This window comes from Macrosteles quadrilineatus, unplaced genomic scaffold (genome assembly GCF_028750875.1).
Source record: "Macrosteles quadrilineatus isolate MER2022 unplaced genomic scaffold, UCM_ALF_1.0 Scaffold_5__1_contigs__length_97177068, whole genome shotgun sequence".
Taxonomy (NCBI): domain Eukaryota; kingdom Metazoa; phylum Arthropoda; class Insecta; order Hemiptera; family Cicadellidae; genus Macrosteles; species Macrosteles quadrilineatus.
The window spans coordinates 42,903,453-42,928,503 of record NW_026542598.1 but is presented as its reverse complement, the minus strand read 5'-3'; the positions used below and the strand labels follow the sequence as shown (position 1 = coordinate 42,928,503).

Genomic DNA, 25,051 nt, shown 5'->3' with positions numbered 1-25,051 from the left:
ATGCAATACTAGGAAGTGGAAATCCTTTTTTTGTCCTAGGACGCTAGGCACGAGCCTGGGATTGTTTTTCACATTACTTCAGGCTAGACCTAGGGGTTGCGGCATTATCACTTAGGCCTAGATAAAATCCATTGGCGATTTGGCGGGACTTGAACCCGGGACCTCTTGGACCGAAGTCCCGCGCTCTAACCACTGGACCAGCTCGCCCCAATTAGGAATAGGAAATCCTATTAGTAAACGTTAAAATGTAGTGGGCATTATATTTTTCTAGTCGACTTTTAAAATAAGATATTAGTGGAAGGAACAATTGATTTTAATTTACCATGTAATTTTGGTAACAAGGGAGGGTCAAGGAATACAAAGCCTCGGTGTAAATTTCAATTTTAAATTGTTGTTTTCAATAATTTATAATTGTATTGTCATTTAAGTTTGTTATTTATTCCTGTTGAATAAAGTTGTAGTATAGTAACTACACATCTGATTTTTATGTACTGGCCTTTGGCCGTTGGAGGAATAAATGAATACATAAATTTAATTTTAAATTATAAGATTTCAATGCTCTGTCAATATAATTTGCTATCAATCCTCAGTCGAATTCAGTGTCTAAAAATGTATGTATATGTACGGAACTAAAAGAACAAAATTCCCAAAATGCTTTTTGACTAAGCTTGTGAACACGCTTGGTTTTTGATATGTTGAACACCAAAGATATCTTGTAAGGCAAAAATATAAATGAAATAAAATAATTATCGATAAAGGTATGAGATCCTAATGGAGGTTTAGGATTAAAAACTCGGGGTCATATCCTGTCAATTGCAAGATTAGATTAAGCTCCAACTCTCGAAGCACCCGGTTTTAGTAGTTAACGCACGTGTTAAATAAATTATCCTGACTGATGAAACCGTTGATCTTAGTCAGTAACAAAGTTACACAGATCATCTCACGCTATTCTACACTCATCCTTTACTGATATTTGACTTAAAATACGTACATATGTGGTGCTCCATCTCAAATGAATATGAATACTGTTACGGTAAAAGTGAAATGAGCAGTTCTACGGGAGACCGTAAAGAATATCTTTTGATTTCAAGGCGATCACTATAACCACTGATGTTATAAAGTAGTTCACTGTCTTCAATACACTATATAGCCTACGGAGTCAGAAAATTCCTTATTTTACAAATCACCTCCTTTCAAAAGGGCGGGTATCAATTGCGCAGAACTGACCTGAGTCAGGTAGTCGGGTATTCCTGAATTGCGCCAACTACTCCAGGGAGCCACCCGATACGTTCCCCAAGCAAATTGGCGACCCTCTTTGTCTGTACAATTGAGTAGGTTAGGTTAGGCTAGGGTGACATCGTTAACTATTGGAATAGTCATAGATGACAAGTTTAACAAGGAAATCCCTTCTGCCGGCAACTCACCCCTACCTGCCTTAGGTTTGGCACAACTGAGGAACATTTTTTGGGACCCTTTGAGGGCTTGGTGCAATTAAGGAACTCTTTGGCGTAATTAATGCATGAACCTTTCAAGAACCTCACTAAATGAATTTCAAAACCACACGTTCAGGAACCTAAAATGCCGCAAGTCACACGCCAAACCATAAGCTCCTGGAATCAATAGGTGATTAATTAAACAAACAGTGGTCGTGGGAGGAGGGGGAGGGGGGATGAGACGGAGAAAGTATGACGTAATGGAGGAGTCGCGGCCTAGGGTCGTCCACGGGTCCCTCAGTCTGTATCGTGAAGACCGTGCAGTGTGTTGGATACCTCACCTGAACAGGTTGGTACTTGTATGTTCTCTGTGGATAGTGTACAATGGGGCTCACAGTTTTGAGAGTTTTGTTAGGTAGATCCTTCCAAAAATGTTGACAGATTTTTGTTGATGCCTAAAAAGGCCATACGAAGTATTAGTGACTTTATGAAAAGGGGTGTGAAGAAATAAATTTTACAGCTATTAATTCACGAGGTTTTGGGTTTTTATCTAAACAAATGATCTTTAAAAAAAATTTTCGGAATGAGACACATGTAAAATATAAGGGTTGAGAGAGTTATGGCATGAAAATGGTGTTGTTGTGTAATATTTTATACTTACTTATAACTCTTGGGGTTTACAATTTTTTTAAATTTTGCGTTCTTAAATGTTTACATATTTGTTGACGGATGGATTAGTTCGTAAAGTGCAAGGGGCAATATGGAAACAATTTACGCATACAATTTTACATATACTTATGCAATATGCTTGAGATTTTGTGTCTGTTAGAGTTTACTCAGTCCAAAAATAATTACAGATTTTTCGTTGTCAGTTGGAGCTACGTAAAGCATAAGCCTTAAGTACATTACATCCCTTATGTACATAAAGGAAAAGGGAGCTACGCATTGGTATAAGGGAGTCTTATACGAGAGGTGGTGTGCAAATCGATTATATATATACATATTTTACATATTTTAATATGTAATACAGTCGAGAACTGCTTCAAAATTATGGAGTTTAACGGGAAGTTGTTCCACAAAAGATTAGACCTAATTTAAACACATGGATTTGTAATGTGCGTAACTAAATTTATAATTGTTGATCTTAGGGACCACAAGACGAAGAATGTCGTGAACTAATATAAAACTCGATTTCAGGGGTAAAAGTAGTATATTGAGATATATTCGATAAACTCTTAGAATATTTATTATCAAGGCTTCCAAGCCACTTTATACGAAGTTGTTTAGGTGCCGAAAAGTGTTTGAGATAAACACGAAATTGCTTCTGTAAAGTTATAAGTCCTATATTGATCAATATATGTAACTCAATTTGGTGAGTCGGTGGCTCAGTCGGTAGCGTCGCGGACTTCGGGCCCAAGGCAGCAGTGTCGTGGGTTCGGATCCTGGTCACTGCCACTAACTTTTATCAGTACAGTTCACCTTTGTACTGTACCGGCTTACCCCTTGCTTTGCTGGATACGTTCCACGCACAGATCTGTAGTCTATGTGGACGGGCAAATGCAAGGTTAAAAGAGGCCGCCAACCTCTTTTATAAAAAAGAAAGAAGAAGAAAACATATTTATAAATTTATGTGTATACATAAAATCCACCTAGTGGAGGAAAGAGTCGAACTATTGTCACTTTAGTATATCTGAATATTATATTATAACACTTTAAAATTGTGTAAGTCCGAATACATTTAATTGAACAGAAACCTGTAAAAAGATAGTGCAGAAAAGAATGTTGTAAAGGGGTTTATAAATTTCAATTGAATATCGATTTTATCAACAGTACTAGTTATAATATAACTGAAAAATCAGCTAGCAGTGAATTGCAAAACATCGCATATTAACTACTTTTAATTCCTAGAATGTTGCACAGTTGATGATTACCCGATTTTATCAGAAATATCGCGTTATACTAAATATGCTGCTTTTACGTGAAAACTATTTTTTTATTGTAAACAAAATTGATAAACTTATTAAAAATATAAGTAACAGATATAAAAAAAGAATTTTAAAACCTAATCGCTTGATACATCATTTTAGAAGATTTATTTGTAAACATTTAGTCACTAATAACACGGTTTAAATTTACAAAATATATGATAGTTTATTATTTTCGATTATTTGACAACGTTGGCTCAACAATTTTCATTGTAACTATTAAACCACAACTTCATAACTGATCAGTATGTATACTTGTATGTACTAAAATCATATAATAATCAACTTAATAATATCACTTTGGCAGTTTATTTAGGTGTAAGATATTATGAAATCACTCCTTTGTAGTCATAAGAAAATGATATAAACAGATATGCATGCACACGTAAACCTTTCTAACTTGCATTCTTGTCAAATCTATAATAATAATTATTTACAGTTAAAATACTTTTTTCATTGTAATAGTATTATATAAATAGATAGGAACAACCTTTGACACATTTATATAGCTAAGTAGTTATAGTTAAATAGTTTAGTTTTGCATAAAACCTTTTTCCTTTTTGTGTATTGGTTGTGTAATTTTATATGTGTGGTGGAATAAATTCATTCATTCATTTATTCAAATAAATATACATTTCCCCATAGACGGGATTTACAAGTATAACAGAAAGTTGGGGTGGCAAAATGCGGGAAATTGTACTAATAGTCAAGTAAATGTTTCTATATTGAATCCTTAAACACTGAGATAACCCCTTCTAAATATCACTAAACGAACTATTTTACGAATTCTTGAAAGACGTGTAGAAACAAATTTTGTTATTAATAGTTCTCTAAATAGGTATTGTGTGATTTCCAAAACTATTGGTGTGAACACTTCTTTTGAAATTATGATCGACTATAGCTATTTAAATAAGAAAAATTGCATTAATTTGTTATAATTTGCTACGCGTTTTAACTCAAAACAACGACTAGTTTAATTTATAGCGAATTTCCTATATAGGGAATAAGCTATTACCGTAAGTCATGAGATCGACCCCAGATCTAGGTCTTACTATGAAGTAAGACCTAGACCCGGGGCCGATTTACTTTTCCGTTTTGAGGTCCCCAGAGGCCAAAAACACCCTCCGTACAAATTCATATATAACCTGTCAGTATACATATAATTATGTCCTTTAGCACGATAATTCGAGCAAACATGATCCTATATTGATTAAATTCGGTACAAACGTGTAAACCTACGTTTATTCGAACGAGTTTACGAACACAAAATTTCACAATAAATTTCCTTTCAAACAATTTAAAAAAGCTTAAAAAAGAAATAATTTTGTATGTTGGAGCGTTGTTGTATGCCTAGCGGTTACGGAGATAATAAAAAAAATTAAATTAAAAATTCCCATGTTATTCTTATGGAGAATAAATCAACTATTGTAGTTTGCTTGTTTATGGATATATTTTAATCAAATTTTGCCGATATATTTATTTTATACTAAGCTATCAACATTTCGAGAAATAAACACATTAATACATTCCCTGTAGCAGCAAACCTAAGTACTCATTACAATTAATGTTTTAAGTAGGAAATAAGTCTGACACTTTTAAGGGAGTATTTTAGTAAAAATCCAGCCAGGTAAATTGAAATTCGCTTAGATAAATATTACAAAATCAATAAAGTTAAAAAAAACTCTCAATAATTATCAATGGGGAATCATGTAGTGTATTATATACAAATTTCGATTTGCACAGTGCTGGATATACTCTATAGACATTTTCACCACACTGAGAGGGTAACAAGCACTAATATAACTTTCTTCAACACTTAGTCACACAATATCCCAGTAGGATATCAAGATGAATTGACAAACCCCAGGTCGTTAATCTGTCGCTGACTTTCCTTCTTTTTCAACAAGGATGACTTGAACTGGAAGTGCTCTTTCATACATGAGAAATCTCTTTGTGACAGAGATCAAGGGCAAACTCTCAATCGGTGAAGTGCATTTCTATTTCTAATGTATTTGACAGTGTTTTGTGTACTTTGTGCAACGGTTCAATTACGACTTGAGTCTAAAATATTTTTAAATGTTAAATGTTTGGTAGTTAAATCGAGATGTACGGAACTAATATTTCGTCCACAATATTTAGGTGGTTAAGGGAAGAAATCTATCCACTTACCTTTAAAATAATAACTCGACAGCTGATTAAGCTACATAATTGACTACACAAAATATACTTTCCATGTAATGTAAATATTTGAAGCCAAGGAAATAGAAGGAGTTCAGGACCATCTCACCAGAGGTTACTTGTGTTTTGTGTTAAATATTCATTAAAATCAATGCTGTATCATAGCGAACAGCTGATTGATTTATCACTTAACACAGAATATTGTCATTAGTTGGTAGATCATCTCAACAGATTGCACCAAGTGTTTGGCTTCAAATTTTTACATTACATGGGAAGTCTCTTCAATGTATAGTCATTGGCAACATTCATTAAATAACAAAAAGTGGCAGGGAACGTTCCCTCAAACCGCCTAAATTTTGTGAACAAAGTGGCTAACTCCAACAAAAATATAAATATTATATTATGAATTTCATTATAAACAAAATTGGTTAAGTTTGACAATTCTAATTTTTCGTTTAATCAGTAACAAACTTCAATGACGGGTATACAACATTATTTAAACGTTTTGAGTTTACCACTGTTACCAATATTGCTCTCTCTATGCTAGTAGAACTAGAAATATTTTAACTTTAAGATGGATATAAAATTGTTTAAATTTGTATATTAAATGTTATTGACGCTTGTAATGGGGTTTTAAAGGTTGCTAAATAGATAGTAGTGCTAAATAGATAACTTAGTGTGTTTTAAAAATAATACTACCCTTTTTGAATATGCAAGGTACATTTTAGGCGGCAATGTAGTTTATTGGATACTCTCATACATCTATATTATTAAAACTAATAAAATATACATACGATCGAATTAAAACTTGTAACAATAGATTATATACAACTACCCACGTCCTTCGTACGGGGTTGGCTTATAAGTATTAATGCTTATTGCAGTTATACTCCTGCTTTGCGTTTGCAATGGGAGAGGACACGTTTTAAGAAAATTTGGTTTACTATAATTTACGGTATACTATAGTATAGCACATGTACCATAGCCATAATGTTCTACCACAGCACCTAAACAATTGGAAAAAGTTAAGTTCTCACAGCTTTTTTATAGTAATATAATAATTATTCAAAAATAATTAATAGTGCAGCTGCTCCCCGTTGTTAATCCTTATAACCTTTTAATGCTATTGCATATCATAGAACCAACTTGTGCAGTTGAAACAGCTGGTAAAATCCTTTAATTAATTTTAGTTATGAATACTCATAAGGTTAACTTGGCAAACTCTAGAGCCACTGGGGTGGAGCCCGATAGGATTTTTGAGATAAGAATGTCTATACGTTAGTTGGGAATAAGAGCTATCATCATACCAAATGTCAACCCAATCCGACCAGTAGTTAATGCGTGATTGAACTTCAAACAAACAAAAACAAAGTTTCACATTTTTGATATTAGTATGATATAGATTAAAAGCTATATAACTAACTATGGTAAATATAATTAAAAGGTTTACGTAAAGAAGACCTCTAGTATTATTGACTGACTTTATACAGATTCGTTTATTCAAAAGTAACAAAAAAACTGTCAAACAATTAAAAATTATTTTTAACTCTTATTATAGTGCTGTAATTTTTTGGTTTTGGCTACGATTAGTATCCTCAATTTTAAGTAACCACTTACAGCTAGTATTAATAATTTACTCAGTAACTTAGTAAATACAACTAATCCTCCAATCTGTATAAATTTAACTTTTCATAATAGGATAATAAGATATTGCTACAAATGATATCTATATGGCTTTAAAGGTTATTAATGGTATAATAATTCGGTAAAACAAATAATCTACTACAGAAACACTTCCTCTCCTTAGAATTTCCTCTCCTTAGAATTTTGATATAACATAGCCCACTTTACCAAATTAAACTATTAACTGTTGTTGATACACTAACCACTATCAAGTCTAACAAGCCTTCAAACACTTTAGCTTTTTGTTTGATCGTTTATACAAAGTTTTGTGTTGTTACAAAAATTTTTTTAAATCAGAATAAAATACTTAAATCAGAATTAATTTTATTGAGAAAATACAATTTATAACCGTTACAGGCCAAAACTTGTTCCATAGCGTATTTAAGAATACATTAGTTTCATGATAAAAATGTATAGGCCTACAACCGTCAAAAATAATTACATAGACTAATCTAGCACTGTGATAATACCTAGTGATGTAGTAGTAACTTAGTGATGTAGTGATTACGGCCATACCCAGTGATTGTGTTACAGCACACTACTGTAGTCCCTTACAAACGGTAGCGCCTTCAACACAATTACGACGCAAACCCTGCAGAACATGCCTGTACCTGAATTGCTGCCGGCGCCGTTGTATCTTAGTGTTTGAAATAATTGGAAGTTAAAATGTAAAAAAATAAATAGTTTAGTAAAATAGTTTACGATATTTCAGGTTTTAATGACACTTGTGAATATTTCAACGTTTTAAAATGTTTAGTTATAGTTTTCTGCTAGTTATTTTTTTTTTCAAATCATTAATTTAATAGTTACTGTAATATTATTTGTTTTGATTGATGATATAATTGTTAAAATACTCTACATATTGGAGATATTGGCAATTAATAATGAAATGTACAACTAAATTTAAATGTTCAACAAGGCCAATATGTAATCATTTGTTTTATTCATAAGCGCTTTCGAAATTTGTTTAGCTAGTGTACTGTAAACACAGCCTGATGGAAACCTAGTTTTCGTAAGCACTTGTGAATAAAACAAATTATTATTGGCCTTGTTGAACATTTAAATTTAGTTATATGTTTCAAAATACTCTACATAAGTTAAATACATATCAGGAAAATAAAGACACTGCATCCTATACATTATAATACACCGTGTTAATTGTTGTGTACAACATGGCTTTTCGGTTATTGTATAATTCTTTTTCACCACACTATGATGTTTTTAGCTGTTTTACATACGTTAATTGGTGGCTGAAAGTTACGTTTTGCTAGCCATGCCAGCTGTCATCGTCATTGGGGACCGAGCAGGTTTTTATATCCCTTAGGGCCGCAAAATCAGCTGCCCGCTTTAAATACACAATCAGTATCCATAGCAATGCAATGGAATTGTTTTATTTTCACCACTGCCTAGCAACTATTTATTATTATTTTTGCTGATTCCTCAAATTATTTCTTTACATAACCTTAAAGTTGTATTGACTATCAGTGTGCATTATTTCTGTGGTGAATAGCGGTAATAGGCGGTGTAAAATCGCGTTCGTACCACGGACCAAAATGGTTTTGCTGGCAAGATAGCTTAAAAACTATCCCGAGCCAGCAAAACCTCATTTTCGACCCTAGGTATGAAATATACTATTTTGTCCTCAAATGATTAAAACTTTTATTTCGTGTCCCTTAACAATCTCAGGCTTAGGTATCAGATCAAATACTGATTAATCCTTACGCGGGAATAATTTTTTGGTAAATGTATTAATTATATCACTTCCCTCCGCGAAAGAAATAGTTCTTAGACACTGCTTTTTTGTGAAGTAATTTTAACTATCATGCCGTAAGCAGCAAGTTTTTCAGATAATTACCGTATGATTGGCTGAAATAGAAAATACGCTGTAACGAACTGCCTACTGAGGTTAGAAAATTAAGTTTCATATTGTCATTGAACATAATGTAAATTTTATAACCAAATATATGTAATTGAACAGCTATAAATATAATATTTTGGTTAATAGGGTGGTAACATTGATTACGACAATAAGGGTAGCTCGGGATATACCTTAATATTTACAAAAAATGAATTTTCATAATGTCCTTTTTTCTTTGTTAATTTTATTGAATAGCCTGTAAATCACATAAAATAGTTTTCCCAATTAAAAAATACATTTTTTAAACATTTTGTCTTGGTAAGGCCTAAACATAACGTTTAACCTAACAAAAACCTATACTTACTTCTGTTGGATCCCAGTGTGTTGGCGTGTTACCTTAAGTTCCTTACTTACTCTATTAATTTGGAGTATAACGACCATCCATAGTTTTGAAATAGTCCTTTGACTTTTCCACAGACCTATAGCTATGCCATTAACATAAAAAAAACTATTTTACGCGAAGGAAGCTGAAACCCAAACAATAAAAGAATCTGATTTTCTTTAACACTTTTATATTATAGTTGAAACCAATGTATAACAACGCTAATCAATTAGTTAACTTGAACAATCACCCCTCACTAGCTTTACCAGATGATAAAGCAAGAATCCACACCCTTTAAACTGATTAGAAATTAAGATTTGGCCTTGCAACCAAGCGATGTCCAAATTTTCTGCAAGTAATTTGAGTTTTTAACGAAATTTTATAAAACTGATACAGACCAGCCATAGATATTTCTTTTTGATTATGTCAACTGATACCAGCCTTAGTGTGTAAATGTAAACATTTTCAGCCTCTGAATCATGTTTACACGATATAAGGGCTTAAACTAACTATATACTGTCAAATTATTATTACTAGTGTCCCTGTTGCTCGAATTCGAGCAATTGCTAAGTAAATATTTGTAGCAAACTGTTATAATACTATATTAGCAAACTTATTGACTGTTTAGGATTAACCTATGCTCTTCTTCTTACTTTTGATTTCTGACAACAGCTGGAGTTTCATAACAATTCTTGTTTCCAATGTTAATCTTATGGAGAAATACGAAACTTTAAAGGGCTCCAGGGCCTCACTCTCTCATTATTTCCCTAAAAAGAAAGTTTCCTGCACAACTTCACGCTACGCTCTTTCCAATGACACCAAAAACATGACAATCGGTCCAGTAGTTTCAGAGGAGTAATTGTCACAAAAATCATGCTTGCGTATTAAATATAGATTATTACTACCACATGATATGAGATGGGGACGCCACCTGGGTGCGTATTTTAACCCAAATATGGGTGTAGAATGGTGTGTGATGATCTGTGTAGCTTTTTACTGACTAAGATCAGCTGTTTCGTCTGTTATGACCATTTATTTAAAGCCCAATGATCAAGGACAGCTGGGTCCAGTTTAGAAACATCAAAAAGCTACACACTTCTCAGGATCGACTCGGCGACCTTTTTACTATTTCTATCTTAAATATTCATGTTCGTTTGTGTGTTTTGGTGATTCACAACCCCAGTGACGAAAATTATTGTTTTGGTAACTTGGTATTTGGAATTCTAATTAACCTTTAGGTTTGAACCCAGTAGCATTCTAGCTGAAAAACAAGTATTTGTAGCCTTCATTGGTATAAATTCACCTTTTAAGATCACAATTTTCCAAACTTCTACGACTGCTTATCTCAGAGTGAAGCTCCACAGTCATACAGCCTGTCTCACGGAAGCTGGACTGTGACGTCACAGTTGTTACGTAGTACATTAATTAGCACAGTTCTCATACCGCTGATCGTCTCACGGATAACTGTGCTGTCTGCACACATAATAGTGCATGAAAATAAATGTGCAATTAAACATGGGTTGAGCATACAACAAGTTGTGTTGATATTCATGGACACTGTAGTAAATTGACTTTGATAGGTCAAGCTATCGTATTTGGTAGAGAGCTTAAATGTTTTCTGTTTTTCAGTTTCTAATTAATTTTCGTTAGAACATAATATGACAACAAGACAAGGGGAAAAGAACAGTGCTTTATATATATATTTCTTATTTCATTCGTTTTTCAAATAGTTGATTTGTTCTTAATATAGTTTTAAATCTTCTACAATATAAATGTACACTAAGTAAGTGTAGGTTGACGGTTTCTCATAATTATCACGTCCCTTTGATAAGAACTGTATATTTCATAATGTGTACACCTGTATTGTTGTTTCTTCAAAAGACATCTAAATTAAATTAACCTTAGAGTTTGTGGATGAACCCATAAAATGCTTGCAAAATCAGTATTTGCTAATTGGATGCAAACCCTGCAAATTTACGGTTTATCGTTAAATCAGCTGATTTGCAGGGTTATTGTCATTCAACAATATTTTAAACCAAATAGTGTCTTATTTACTATCCAAAAATTATTAGTAAATAAAGATTAACATATTTTACCTACGACCATTTTTTAAAGTAGCCGTTTCACTTCAGTTCTTAGAATTGAAAAGTTTCACTTAACAGCTGTTTACTTTCATAACAGCATAGTTTCATTTCATAACAGCATAGTTTTTCTCATAACAACACGGGTAATGGACCAATGAGGTTCAAGGATTGAGAGAAAATAAGTAAAATTGTAATGCTTCGAACGTCAACTAAACAGCTGATCAGTTGACAACTTTAATTGTTGATCCGACTTGTTCTTGTTGATACTCGCGTATTCTTAACCTAAGTTGGTGGAAGATAAAGGAAGGTAGATGAAACTGATTTAAAAATGTCATTTAGTGAAAGTGAAGTTGACGAGGTGGAAATGAGAGGACAAACCGTTTGTGCGAACCTTTTGCCACCGAAATCGAAACAAAGGTATGAAATTACATACCAGCAATTCATTAAATGGACGAAAAAAGAACTATATACGAGGTTTAGAATAAACCAGTACAAATATTTTCCAAAGTAATCAGTACAGGAAAGAAATTTAAATTTCTTAAACTGTACCTAAACTCTATCTTCTCGCGGGGGAAAACTTAATGAACATCATCCAAAACCTAGAAACATTATTTAACTCTACTCGCTTGCATGCAACTACAAAACAAACCGCAAGAATAATACTGGCCAAAGAAGAATGGCCCGAATGAGTTGTAATGGAGGTTTTCAATGGAGGGCATTTGTTTACAGTGACATAACTATATCTTCCTGGATGTGTTGTGATAGCTCGCCATCTTTGCGTTTGTTCTGTAATGGAGGGAGTTTCTTTCACCGCCTTTCTTTCTTGTGTCAGAACTATCTGGGTTAGAGTGAGTTTTTGAAACAGTGTTGAAAGTCAATCATACTTAAGTTGTTGTTGTCGGTTTTTCGTTCGGTTTCGTTCTAGTAGTTTAAAAAACATTGTTCTTCATGGTAAAATGTGTATTATAATTAATCTATATGATTTGCGACCGTGGATTTTATAAGTATGACGTATAATTGTCTAGTGGTTAGAAGATGGAAGTCTTGGGCTCAAAACCCACCAATCACCTAAAAAATATAATAATAAATAAATCTGGAAGGTGATACGTTTCTGTATTGGAGAACTCCCAACACTATAAGCCATACAACCTTTTTTAATAGGTATTATTGTGATCCTAAACTATTAAGGTTACGCTTGTTACATTTAAGAATTCTAAAATTACACAATATCCATTATGCTCTAAAACATTTTATTAAATTTTGCAATAAATCATTGTATGACCTTCATGGAGGTCACTTTTACTACACCAATCGTGTGTTATTTAAATTCTTTCATATTAATTATTCGATATGAAAGCAGAAACATAGCAGAGGCACAAATCAATATAAAGGATAACTGTCTAAATATGGTGCAATAAATGGATTTAGTACTATAAACATTGTACATGAAACAAAACAATATATAAAATCAGTCTAATAAGGAAGAAACGTTAAAAAAGCAATGGTAGTTAAATTAAACCAAATCAGTTAAACCTGCCTATTAATGATTTATAGATATCGACATGTAGCATTGACGTATATTTACTGTAATAATGTACTGGCTTTTTGGGGCACCGCAGTTGTGATGTGTGGAGTGAGCCATTCAAGACGGAAGACTCGTGTCCGAATCCCGTCAAACACAAAAATACTTTTAGCTAAGTGATAATATCGTGACTCGATGCTGATAGTTCGATGACCACATTAAGTTAAAGGTCCATTTACTTATAAACAAAAAATAATAGCAAAGAAGAATCTAAGACTACGAAAATGTTCGCTATGTTGGCAAACTCCCCAGTGAAAAATCCGCAAATTTAGGCTTATGGAATTTCGTAGCCACCTTACTCATCAAATAGCTCTAAAACCTTATCTGACCCACCTGCAAACTTTAAATTCTAAACAATTAGGCTAAGTTTCAGCGACTCAAACGTCGAGAAAAGAATTACACCATCGTGTCTGTAGCCATTAGACTAGTTCGCGTGTCAAAACAGTTTTCACCATAAACAAACGGATGACACAAACGTTGCCATTAGCACCATAAAGATTACGGTAGCCATTGAGGATTGCGAAACACGAGAAGGAATCAATTAGGAGCGTCGGTCGTAATTATATTAGCAGAGTGAAGGGATCCAGGGGGGAGGGGGGGGGTGAAGGACGTGGGAGGATGTTGGATGTTCAAGGACCTGCGGATCAGGATCGGGATTGTCCGTGTGTGATTATACTAATACTGGGTCAATAGTGTATGTAGGGCGGGAAAGGTACACCACAAGGTGGTGTGGTAGAGCCGATATTATTTCTCGTTGTAAGTGTATAAAAAACGATGATAATAATACTGGGTCAATACGATATGTAGGGTGGGAAAGTTACACCACAAGGGGGTATGATCGAGCCTATATTATTTCTCATTGTCAAACAGTATATATTCAAAATAATTTCTAAAACATCTAATTTCTTTATTTTTAGCTGTATTAAAATGGAAAACTTTTACACAAGACTGTGCTCTAGAACACATTTTTCTTATGGGCTTCATCTTAATGGTGAAATGGGTAAATAAAAACATGATAAAGGGAACATACAGGGTGTCACAAAAAAGTGTGATGGGCTATACAGGACCTAATTCTACATGCAAAAATAAGTCAAAAATGAAGTATAAATTTTTTTGGATTTCGGCTTAGTTTAGCCGTAATCCGCCATTTTGTTTTTTGGGGAAATATTTATTATTTCAAAATCCCTTTGAGATGTTTTTACGAAACTTGGCAAAATTGTTTACACTATAGTAAGTAACATTTATAAAAAAAAATATTATTTTAACTTTCCAAATTTAAAAATGGCGGCCGTTTGAATTTTTTAATGCCAAATTTCATGAAAACCGGTACCTAAATCAAAATTTTGTAAGACACAAAAGTTTTGGTATTTATTGTGACAAATCCAACAAAATAAAAATGAATAAAATCGGTTCATAAATAAAGAAGCTGTGTTTATTTTAGTAATTTAGACTGAAATTATTAATATTAAAATGTATTAAATGTAATGTATTAATTTATGTAACGTATTAAGTAATTTCAGTCTAAATTACTAAAATAAACACAGCTTCTTTATTTATGAACCGATTTTATTTATTTTTGAGTTGTTGGATTTGTCATAATAAATACTAAAACTTTTGTGTCTTACATAATTTTGATTTAGGTACCGGTTTTCATTAAATTTGGCATTAAAAAATTCAAACGGCCGCCATTTTTAAATTTGGAAAGTTAAAATAGGTAATAATTTTTTTTATAAATGTTACTTACTATAGTATAAACAATTTTGCCAAGTTTCGTAAAAATATCTCAAAGGGATTTTGAAATAATAAATATTTTCCCCAAAAAACAAAATGGCGGATTACGGCTAAACTAAGCCGAAATCCAAAAAATGTTATTCTTCATTTTTGACTTATTTTTGCATGTAGAATTAGGTCCTGTATAGCCCATCACACTTTTTTGTGACACCCTGTATACTGCAAGGTACATTGGAGCTAATTATGTATATGGTTTTAGTCTAAAGTGATATTACAAACCGTTTCCCGATGGCGTTGGCCATGAAAAAATTCTCCAGGTTCGTAAAAATGTTTTTCAACTGCGTCCATTAGGCTCCTGATTACAAATTTCATATTTATACGTTTGTTTACGTTAAGCATTTATTTTTTAGAGCCAACAGTTTTGCTGTGATATAAAAGATGAAGATGATTATTCATTTCAAGTTTTTCTATGTCGCTGAAATGTCTCCAACAATATTCTCCATTTCTTACTTTCGTCAAATAAATAACAGTTTACAAAATAATACATAATTTCATTTATGAGAAAAGTATTTTTACTTTTATGTTTGTTTCAGGAATAAGACATGGGGTTACAAACAACGATATGCGTGTTAGGTAAGTTGTTTAGTTATTTACATTTGTAAAACTACTTAACTAGTTAGTTATGATTTACATAAATACATTACTTGAACGCCATGTAATAATCAGTGCATTGAGTGAAAAATGCAGATTATTTTGTTTAAGCTATACATTCCACAAACTTGAAGTTATCATTTGTTTTATAAGCTTAAAGTGATTTTTAAATTTAAGTATCAATCAAGGAAATAAAGAAAAACCCATTAGCCGATTTCTAACAGTTCTTAATTTATTGTCTAGACAAACAGTTATATACCATGTTGGAATTTTGGTATCAATTCAAGTGATTCTCAAATAACTTTTATGGATTTAAAATGCATTTTTGAATGAAACATAAGTTGATTTTCTGTGCTCGTGATAATTAAATGCTATAGTTCATCTTTCTACTGTAGTTTTTATTGTATCACAATTTTTATAGCTCCGATTCAGTATATTGAATATGAGCTGTTCGTGTTCATAATAATTTGCTTTTGTAGGGATAAATTTTTCATGTCGTGGTTATGCTTTCACCGATATCTGTCTACTGTCAATGTGTGCGTGTGTGTGTCTGTGTTATCACAATGTAGATCCCGAAACAACAGGTTGTACATTTTAGGGTGAAGATTAGTGTAAAATTAATGAAATGATAGCTTTGTTAATGATTAAAATATACTGGTTCTTTCGATAAGACTATTTAAACGTCCAATTATCTGAGCCATCTGGATCTAATTTCGTTTTTATCGCCATTATCATTAAAATTTGAGATACGGACGCCACCTATATGTGTATTTTAACCCAAATACAACTGAAAGGGGTGTAGAATGGAGTGTGATGCAATGTGTAGCATACTGACTAAGATCAGCTGTTTCATTAGTCAGTTTAAAACAAAATGATCAGGAACAGCTGGGCCCAGTTTCGAACCATCAAAAAGCTTCACACTTCGATGTCCGTGTGTTTCTGTGTCGTGTCACCAATGCGCGTGTGCCTGTGTACTATTGTCAATGTGTGTGTGCGTGTTGTATAATGCTTTGACCTCGGTGAAAGTAGGATTCAGTAAAGTTCACAACACATTCCACGGCTCATCCTTGTGCTTTGCGTCATCGGCGTGGCGCATTGTTTGCTGATACATGTTATTGTTTCCATTAATTACACTGAATTTTGAATGCAAACAATTCTCGTGAGTTTTGACGGTGTGTTGAAAAAAAACTTAAAAGAAGCAGTAATAAAACCTGTGAAGGCCTACGAATATAGAACTCCTAGTCATGCAGCTTAAACAAACGAAATCCTCACAAGCTATATTTAGAACAAGAGACAATCACGAAATTACCTTAATAGGTTATTTTGATAGCTAACAGTTTAATTTAATCTCATAAATTTTTAAATTATTTCTAAAGTAGTGGCATTAATTTGATTATTTAAAATGATTTTTACGTTTATAATTCGGCCCAGAAGCAATATCTTGTAACCTTGTGAACTATGTTTTATCCTAAGATGCTAGGAGCGAGCCTGGGATTGTTTTTCACATTATTTCAGGCTAGTTGCGGCCTTATCACTTAGATAAAATCCATTGGTGGTTTGGCAGGATTTGAGCCCGGGGCCTCGGGAACTGAAGTCACACACTATAACGACTATAATAACCAACATGCTCCTCTAGAACTTTCTGAACACATACAACTAAAACCAATAGGCCTATATTTGTCTCGAACATTATATATGCTATAAAATCGTATGTGGCAAGGGCTACCGAAGTTGAAGCGACCTCTCTCCCCACTCATTTCTGAGAAAGCAGTGGTAGGTGTCAAAATTTCTGGGGCCAGTTCTTTCCATCACTGCTGAGTAGTAATGCTGCTTGCCTTCAAATCTGAATTCTCCTCATTAGATTCCAAGTGGAGTGAATTTTGAGCCCAGCTGCTATTTTGTAATTTATAAATATATCGATTTGGCTATCAAAGTAAAGGTCAACATTGGGGTAGTGAAACAGACCGAGGTTTGAACATGCAAATAGTGTAAAATTCCACAAACTTATATACAGTGACCAAACACAATATGAAGGGTGTGTCCGTTGCAATATTAAGTCATACACCTAGATTAGATTTTAAGATTTTTTAGGTTTAGATGCAGACACGCCAAAGTTCGTATTAGGTAAAGTTGAGCAAATGGAGTTTTGAATAAATGGGATGGCAGTTTTGTAACTCACTAAGACCAACTTTTCCTCTACCCAGGACCATTTATTGAAAGCCCAATGATCAATGACAGCTGAATCAACGTTTGAACCATCAAGATTCTAACTTAAGGGAACTGACGACTTTCCGCTTTCTCTAGCTCTGCTAACAATATTCCCTGTGTTCCAACAGCTTTGGTGGTGGGGGTAGCTCTAGCCCAGAGAAGACCTCCCAACTATTCCCTAGATGAGATGCCAGACATCCAGACTTCCTTTTCCTGCTACGACAAGATCGTCGGAGGATACTACTCAGACCCGGAGACAGACTGTCAGATGTTCCACGTTTGTGTGCGTGTTGCTGGTGTGGGGGTGAGTGTCATTGGTTTATGAGTACAAGTATGTTAAGTTGTGGTTGAGCTGGGTTGTTTACTTGGGTGGGGTAGGTAGAAGTTATCAGAAATCAAGTGTAGGAGACGAGAGCGATTCATACCAACACAGATAAGTAAGGTGCAGAGGAAACTTGCTTATGGGACGACCATGTGCTTTCAGCTCTGGTATGTTGTGCCGGAAATATACTTGTGACAAACAAGGAGGGGCCTGAAAAGCGGGCACTATGCGGAAATTCCTATCTTACAGAGAACAACCCCTTCCTCTACCGTGAGCATTGTAGGATAGGATGGCGAGGGGAGGTGTTGGATTTTTGGTTTGAGAGGAAGAGATTCCAGCCCCTCCACCTAACGCTAGCTTATAACAGAAACAACAGCCAACATCTGGTCAGCTGATATACAGATTAATCCAAAAAAAGTGGTGGGGGAACCTCCCCCTTAAACCGCCTAAATTTTGTGAACCGACTATAATTAACAGCTCAATAGCTGGCTAGTAAGCTAAATAGTTATCGGTTTTAATAGTCAGAGTCAGACTAAGTTACATTCCTTTATTTTATATTGATACATGTAAAAGACATTACTACCATGAATAGCTGAGTTACTCTAACAGGTAAGGGGAGGAAATAAACTATTAAGATCACTAGAACATACTTTGTCATCTTCTAGAATTCATTTGTGTTTGATAGCATATTTCAAATAAAATGTTAAAAATTATAAAGTAACAAAGCTCCTCATACACTTCTTCCAGATTGTGACTTTTTTAGCTGCACACCATTCTTAGATAAAAAATTGATAAAAACCTGTTTATCGGTTTAGATACCACACAGATTAATGACAAATTTTCTTATGTATTTCAGGTACAAGACTTCAGGTTCCTGTGTCCCAATGACACAGCCTTTGACCAAGAGAACCAGATCTGTGATGACTGGTACAACATTGATTGTGAGGCATCCACTCTGTTCTACAGCGACAACTTTGACCTCTTCCGTCTGAGTTAGTAATCAGCTGTTAAACTGACACTGTATACTTTTAGGTTTTGCTATAAAAAGATATCATGGAAGTTAAAAATTCATTGGATAAATTTCTCAACTGATCAGTTTTCATTGGTGTAACTGATAATTTGTTATATGTTAAGCTGGGTTTTCCTAGGCGCAGATGCGGGGAACAGAATGTAGAAAGCGGAGTTGGGGGAAATAGTTATTTGTGCAACTAGTGAGAAAAGTGAGCAATTGACTCACTCGAGAGAAATCCTTACTCACGAGCCGTAGGCGAGTGAGGAATGGTTTCTCGAGTGAGGCAATTGTACTTTGAACTCGAGTTGCACATTATACTTTTCCTACAGTTACCATAAAACAAATAAATTGGTGAAGAAACATAACCTATTTTTACACAGAAGTGAACTTTTAATATATCATTTAATGTGAAGTGACAAATACAACAGTACAACAGCTGACCAGCTGATTTACAGCCAGTGCTGCCAACGTATTTCGCGCGCATACGACGTTGCCTGCATGTTACGCGCTCACTATTTCGTGCCTTCACGTTGCAAATCTGGAGTGAGACAAAGTAATTAGAGTGAGACAATGTTAACATTGTCTCACTGATGAGCAAATTGGCCACTTTGCTTTCTCAAATCAGTGAGAGAACATGTACATTGTTAGGTAACTGTAGGAAAAGCAATTTTTTTGGTGTCCAGTAGTGATCCGCTTTGCTTCTAAGAAACGGTATCATTAAGTTACCTAAACGAAGAGGAGAGTGGACTCTGCTTTCTGCTTTTGAGTTCTGCCTCTGCGCTTAGGAAAACCAACTTAAAGTATCTTTGAATACCTAGTAAGAAGGAAAGAAACCTAGTAAGAATAAAATACATAATACCAAACATTGTAAACAATAATACAAACGAAATTGTGACTGATGATTTCTTGCTGCTGCAGGTCAGGACAACAACTTCAACCCAGTGAAGGCCACACCCATCCCTCTGGGTCCTAGCAGTGCCCCACGTATTGCCCCGCATCCTCCCAAGCCCCACCGCCCTCATGCCCCCATCAACAATGCCGTCGGGGAGTCTGATGACGATCTGTACTTGCAGCGAGCTGATGCTGGTGACAAACGAGTCTCTCAGGATCTTCTCAGGTTAATATAATCATTTATTGTCTAGCTGAAATATTTGTTATTAAAACGTTCATTGGTGAATTTAAATTAATCCTGACACAAGTCGCATATATAAACTAGACTAGCTGAGTACCCGTCCTTCGTACAGGGTTGGTAGGTATATATTGCTTATTGTAGTTGTAGTTAAATACTCGTGCTTTGCATTTGCAATGAGAGAGGACACGTTTTGAGAAAATTTGGTTTACTATAATCTACGGTATACTATAGTATATAGAATATTTACCATAGCCATAATGTTCTACCACTTCACCTAAATAATAGAAAGAAGTAAAGTTCTCACACTCAGGTTTTTGTTGCTGCTTGGTTCAAATTAGCTGTTGTCATAAATGTATAAAGAACTAATGGTGCTGCTCCCTGTTGGTAAACCGTATAATCTTTTAATGCTATTGAATATCATAGAAACAAACTGTGTAGTTGAAACAGCTGGCAAAATTATTTAATTCCTTTTAAACATGAATACTCATAAGGTTAACATGGGAAACTCTAGAGCCACTGGGGCGGAGCCCGAAAGGATTTTTGAGGTAAGAATGTGTCTATATGTTAATCGGGAATGTGAATGTGAGCTATCATCATACCAAATTTCAACACAATCCGACCAGTAGTTAATGCGTGATTGAACTTCAAACAAACAAACAAGCAAACAAATAAACAAACAAACACACAAACTTTCACATTTATAATATTAGTATGATGTACGCTCATTCTTCCCGTATAGGGACGAAACGAGGATAGTGAAAAAGGCGAGCAGATTACAAAATATGTATTCTAGTTGTTGGCACACAAAGGAAGTCATGGATATACTCAAACAGTATATTGTAGAGTGGAGATCATTTTGAGCATCCGAAGCTTTGCCGCAGATGTGGTGAATGTGAGACCCAAACTTAAAAGACAAGTTTATAAGAACACCAAGGACCTATTTTTGGTTACACCTTTTTTTAACCGGAACATTCTATATTCTTGTGCAGTCCCAAAGTCCATTTTTAAGCTGTAATTGGTCTGGTGGACTGATGTTAGGGTTATTATCTTACATGAGCTTCTTAAATGAGCAAAATAGATTTTCAACAGGTTAGAGTTGGCTTATAGAGATACATTACTAATATTTACAATTTGTATTGCAGGGGAAGCAGCTCAAGCAACTTCTTCAGCAATAGAAACAAGGGCAAGGAAGATCCTGACGATGACTATGTTGCTCCATCAGTCAAAGAACAAGAGCTGATCAAGAACAAGAAGAAGAACAAAAACCAAGTGAGAAAGTTACTGACAGGAAAGAGGCCGGTGACCCAAGCCCCAACTGAAGCTCCTACCACAACCACAACAGTTTTCTACAACCGTTACAACACTGTACAGAGAAACCGACCAACCACCACCACAGAGAACTACCCCACCACTGCCCCACCCAATAACAACAACTACAACAACCAGAGATTCAACAACAATAACCAGCAACAGCCAACTCCTCAGGACTTCCAGAGATTCAGAGGAAACCAGAACTTTGCCTTCAACAAGAAACCGGTTGTCTCCACAAACGCTGCACCGGAGGTAACAACAACAGCTGCCCCTGCGTTTAACAACTACAACCAAAACAACAACTTCAGAGGAACCAACTACTACCAGCAATCAACAGCAGCACCAGCTTACAACCAAAACTTCTACTCAACCAAAACTCAATCCTCTACTGCTGCTCCTACAAACTACAAAACCAACTACAACTACCAGACATCAACAACTGCTGCTCCTACAAACTACAAGACAAACTACTACCAGACACCGACGACTGTCGCTCCCCAGTTCAACTACAACCAACAGACTTCGACTCCTGCCTCAACTGTCTATAACGCTTACCAGAATAGAGCAAGCCAACAACCCTCAACAGGCTTCAACAACTATCAGAACAACAACTACCAACCCCAAAACACAAACAACTTCCAAGCAGCATACAACTCTCCTAGTACTGTTAATGCTAACTCTAACTACGACGCTACCACGCTGAAACAGAACTACTACCAGAAGCAGACCACAGCCAACTACGACAACTACTACAAGACTTCAACCAACACTCCGGTTGTGGCTTACTCCACTACATTTGCCCCTGACACACAGAAATACTACGACAGCTCTGCAAACGTCTACCAGCAAACTAAGAACCAGTTCAACTACAACGTGAATGCCGCTGGACCTTCCACTGCAAACTACAACCCTTACAACTCCTACAAGGGTAACGACAACTACGACGAGCCTAGCCAAGGAGAATCTCTGAAGACTGCTCCCAGCTCCAACATCAGACCCAGCGACCTCAACGCCATCGCCAAGAGCTACCAGAAGCCTGCCGGAGGCTTCAACGCAACACTCTCGGCCGGATACAACTTTGCCAACCCTCAAACCACACAGAAACCAACATCCAAGTTTTACAGCTCTCCCAAACAGTTCCAAACGACAAAATCGCAGACGACAGTCAAACCTTTCCAACAGAATCCAACCACGTACCAACCTGCTAGCCGAGGCAACGCTTACTACGCCCAGTCTACCACTGCTGCTTCTCCTCAACCCAGGCCGTTCAGCAAGGCTCCGGAAGGCACTGTCGCTCCCAAACCTACAGTGACCAAAGAGAAGGACGCCTCTTACGACTACGCTTACTACGACGAAGGCACGGGATCTGAGTACGATGGAATCGACACTATTGGAGAAGAATTTAGCAGGACAACTTCACATAAAGGCAGCAGAACTACCCCTCAGTAAATTATAGAATTGCAGCATCTGCCTCTTGATTATGCTCTTGCAAGCAAAGGATTAAAAGTGAATCCTAATCTACCAAATGTATAGTGCCTATATTTATTGTAAATTCTATGTATATATACAATAAATCAAAACTAAATCAAATATGGTACTATAAAAGGTGGTTATCTAGGCTCAATACATTTTAACCTATCTCAGTAGTTAAACTACTACAATCAAAAAATTTCAATTCTGTCTCATATCTTAGTAATGTTTAACTGGTTACTTTGAAATTGGTACAGAATTGACACAATTGTAGTATTTGTATATAATTGAAATGTATTTTTATTTTAATGCATTAACATAGTCTATCACTCATCGAAATCATAGAATCATTTTAAAATCTACAAATACTAACAACCGTTATGGTGTATTAGCTACAAGCTACACATACTTTAAAACGCATTTCATTCTCATTAAACATTGATATGAATATTTCATTCAAAATATTTTGTGGACAAGGCCAGTTACAGTTACTAAAGCATAACTTAAGTTATTTGATAAGAAAAATGCCAAAATATTCTATTGGAAATTGTAAAATCCACTTGCATTAAGTACTGAATTTATTAATCGTGTAATTTGGAAATGATGAGCGCTCAGTTTATTGTGATCTATGTGTTTTGAAATGGGGAAAGTATTACCATTATATAGTGTGAGTAATTTTACAACAAATTTAGCTTATCGAATTATATTCAGTGTTGTCAAATAAACTGCTCTACTTACTTGGCACCCGCCATGACACTGTGGACTCCTATGTAATCTATCGATATGTATATAAATTATGTGCAATAAGCAATGACATAGTGATAAGAATCTAGTTTTGTAATTTTGTACTGATTAAAGGTACATTTTGTTAAACCTGTCTGTTTATAAACCCTATTTCTTACTTTTAAGGCCTTCCTGACAAACAACAACATTTTATGAATGAGCTACTTTGTTGAATAATTTTGTGGAACCTGAAGAAGAAGAAAATGACATGGCTAGAATAGTGGTTGGTGCACGGAGCTTCTATTCTAGAACCCCACAGTCAAATCCTGGAGTCCTGGAGACCATAAGCAGTATTTAGACTATATTCCGTTCACAAAATTTAGGAGATTTAAGTTGAAGTTACCCCATTACTTTTTTGCTAATGGACATTTTACAGCTGAATGCTGACGTTTCGGCAGTACAATGGCCTATTGTTTTAAAGGTAAGTGTTTTAATGTGAAGTGTGTTTTAAAGGATCAAGTGGAGAGGATAGATTTCTTCAAACCCATACAACCACCTAAATTTTGTGAACATATTATAGCTATACGATAAGATAAGATAAGATCTTTATTTCCGTTAGATATTCTTTTGAATACATTGGATATGTCAGGTTACAATATATAATCTATACAATAATGAATTGAACAAAGGGCTCGCCCATCTTACACAAAATCATTGCAAGTCAATTTTTTTGTCAAATATTAATCAATTGAATAGAATGCATTTGCAAGTAAGAACCTAATTACAACAGTTTTAAATTAAATAATGTTCATGTCCCTAATAGCAAGGGGTAGCTTATTAAATAACCTTATGGCTAGTACAGATGGCTTTTTCATTGATTTACTTAATCTAACATAAGGCAATTGTAAGTCATGTCTTATTCTGGTGTTGTAAGAGTGCACGTCATTATTATGCACCAAATCTGGTTGATCTTTGATGAATAGCAAGTTTTGCAGAATAAAGGCAGAATAAAGAGTTAAAATTTTTAAATGAACAAACCATGGTTTACAGTGAGTTTTATAATGAACTCCAGCAATGATTCGAACGGCACGTTTTTGTAGGATGAAAACATCTTTTGATGCTGAGGCACTGCCCCAGACAATCAAACCATAAGTAATCTTAGCATGAAATAAACCAAAGTAAGCTGTTCTAACTACATTTTGCGAGACGACGCCACAGAGTCTTCTTAGAGCAAAAATGTCACAAGCCAATCTCATGCACAATTCCGATGAGTGATCCAACCAAGAAAGAATAGGATCCAGCCGGA

At 34.9% G+C, this 25,051-nt stretch overlaps 1 protein-coding gene across 1 annotated transcript; it reads left to right on the top strand.

The window, feature by feature from the left end:
- The first annotated feature begins 1,722 nt into the window (after nucleotides 1–1,722).
- LOC128994996 (GATA zinc finger domain-containing protein 14-like) lies at nucleotides 1,723–23,895 on the top strand. Its single transcript, XM_054419861.1, has 6 exons — nucleotides 1,723–1,782; nucleotides 15,510–15,549; nucleotides 17,904–18,079; nucleotides 18,954–19,089; nucleotides 20,028–20,226; nucleotides 21,384–23,895. The coding sequence occupies exons 2-6, from the start codon at nucleotides 15,519–15,521 to the stop codon at nucleotides 22,999–23,001; spliced, it is 2,160 nt and encodes a 719-aa protein (XP_054275836.1). The 5' UTR covers nucleotides 1,723–1,782; nucleotides 15,510–15,518; the 3' UTR covers nucleotides 23,002–23,895.
- Nucleotides 23,896–25,051: the final 1,156 nt, after the last annotated feature.

Coding starts and splice junctions, on each gene's coding strand:
- LOC128994996 (XM_054419861.1), top strand. CDS start 15,519: ATGGGGTTACAAACAACGATATGCGTGTTAG. Junction 18,080..18,953: donor TGCGTGTTGCTGGTGTGGGG/GTGAGTGTCATT, acceptor TATGTATTTCAG/GTACAAGACTTCAGGTTCCT. Junction 20,227..21,383: donor GTCTCTCAGGATCTTCTCAG/GTTAATATAATC, acceptor TTTGTATTGCAG/GGGAAGCAGCTCAAGCAACT.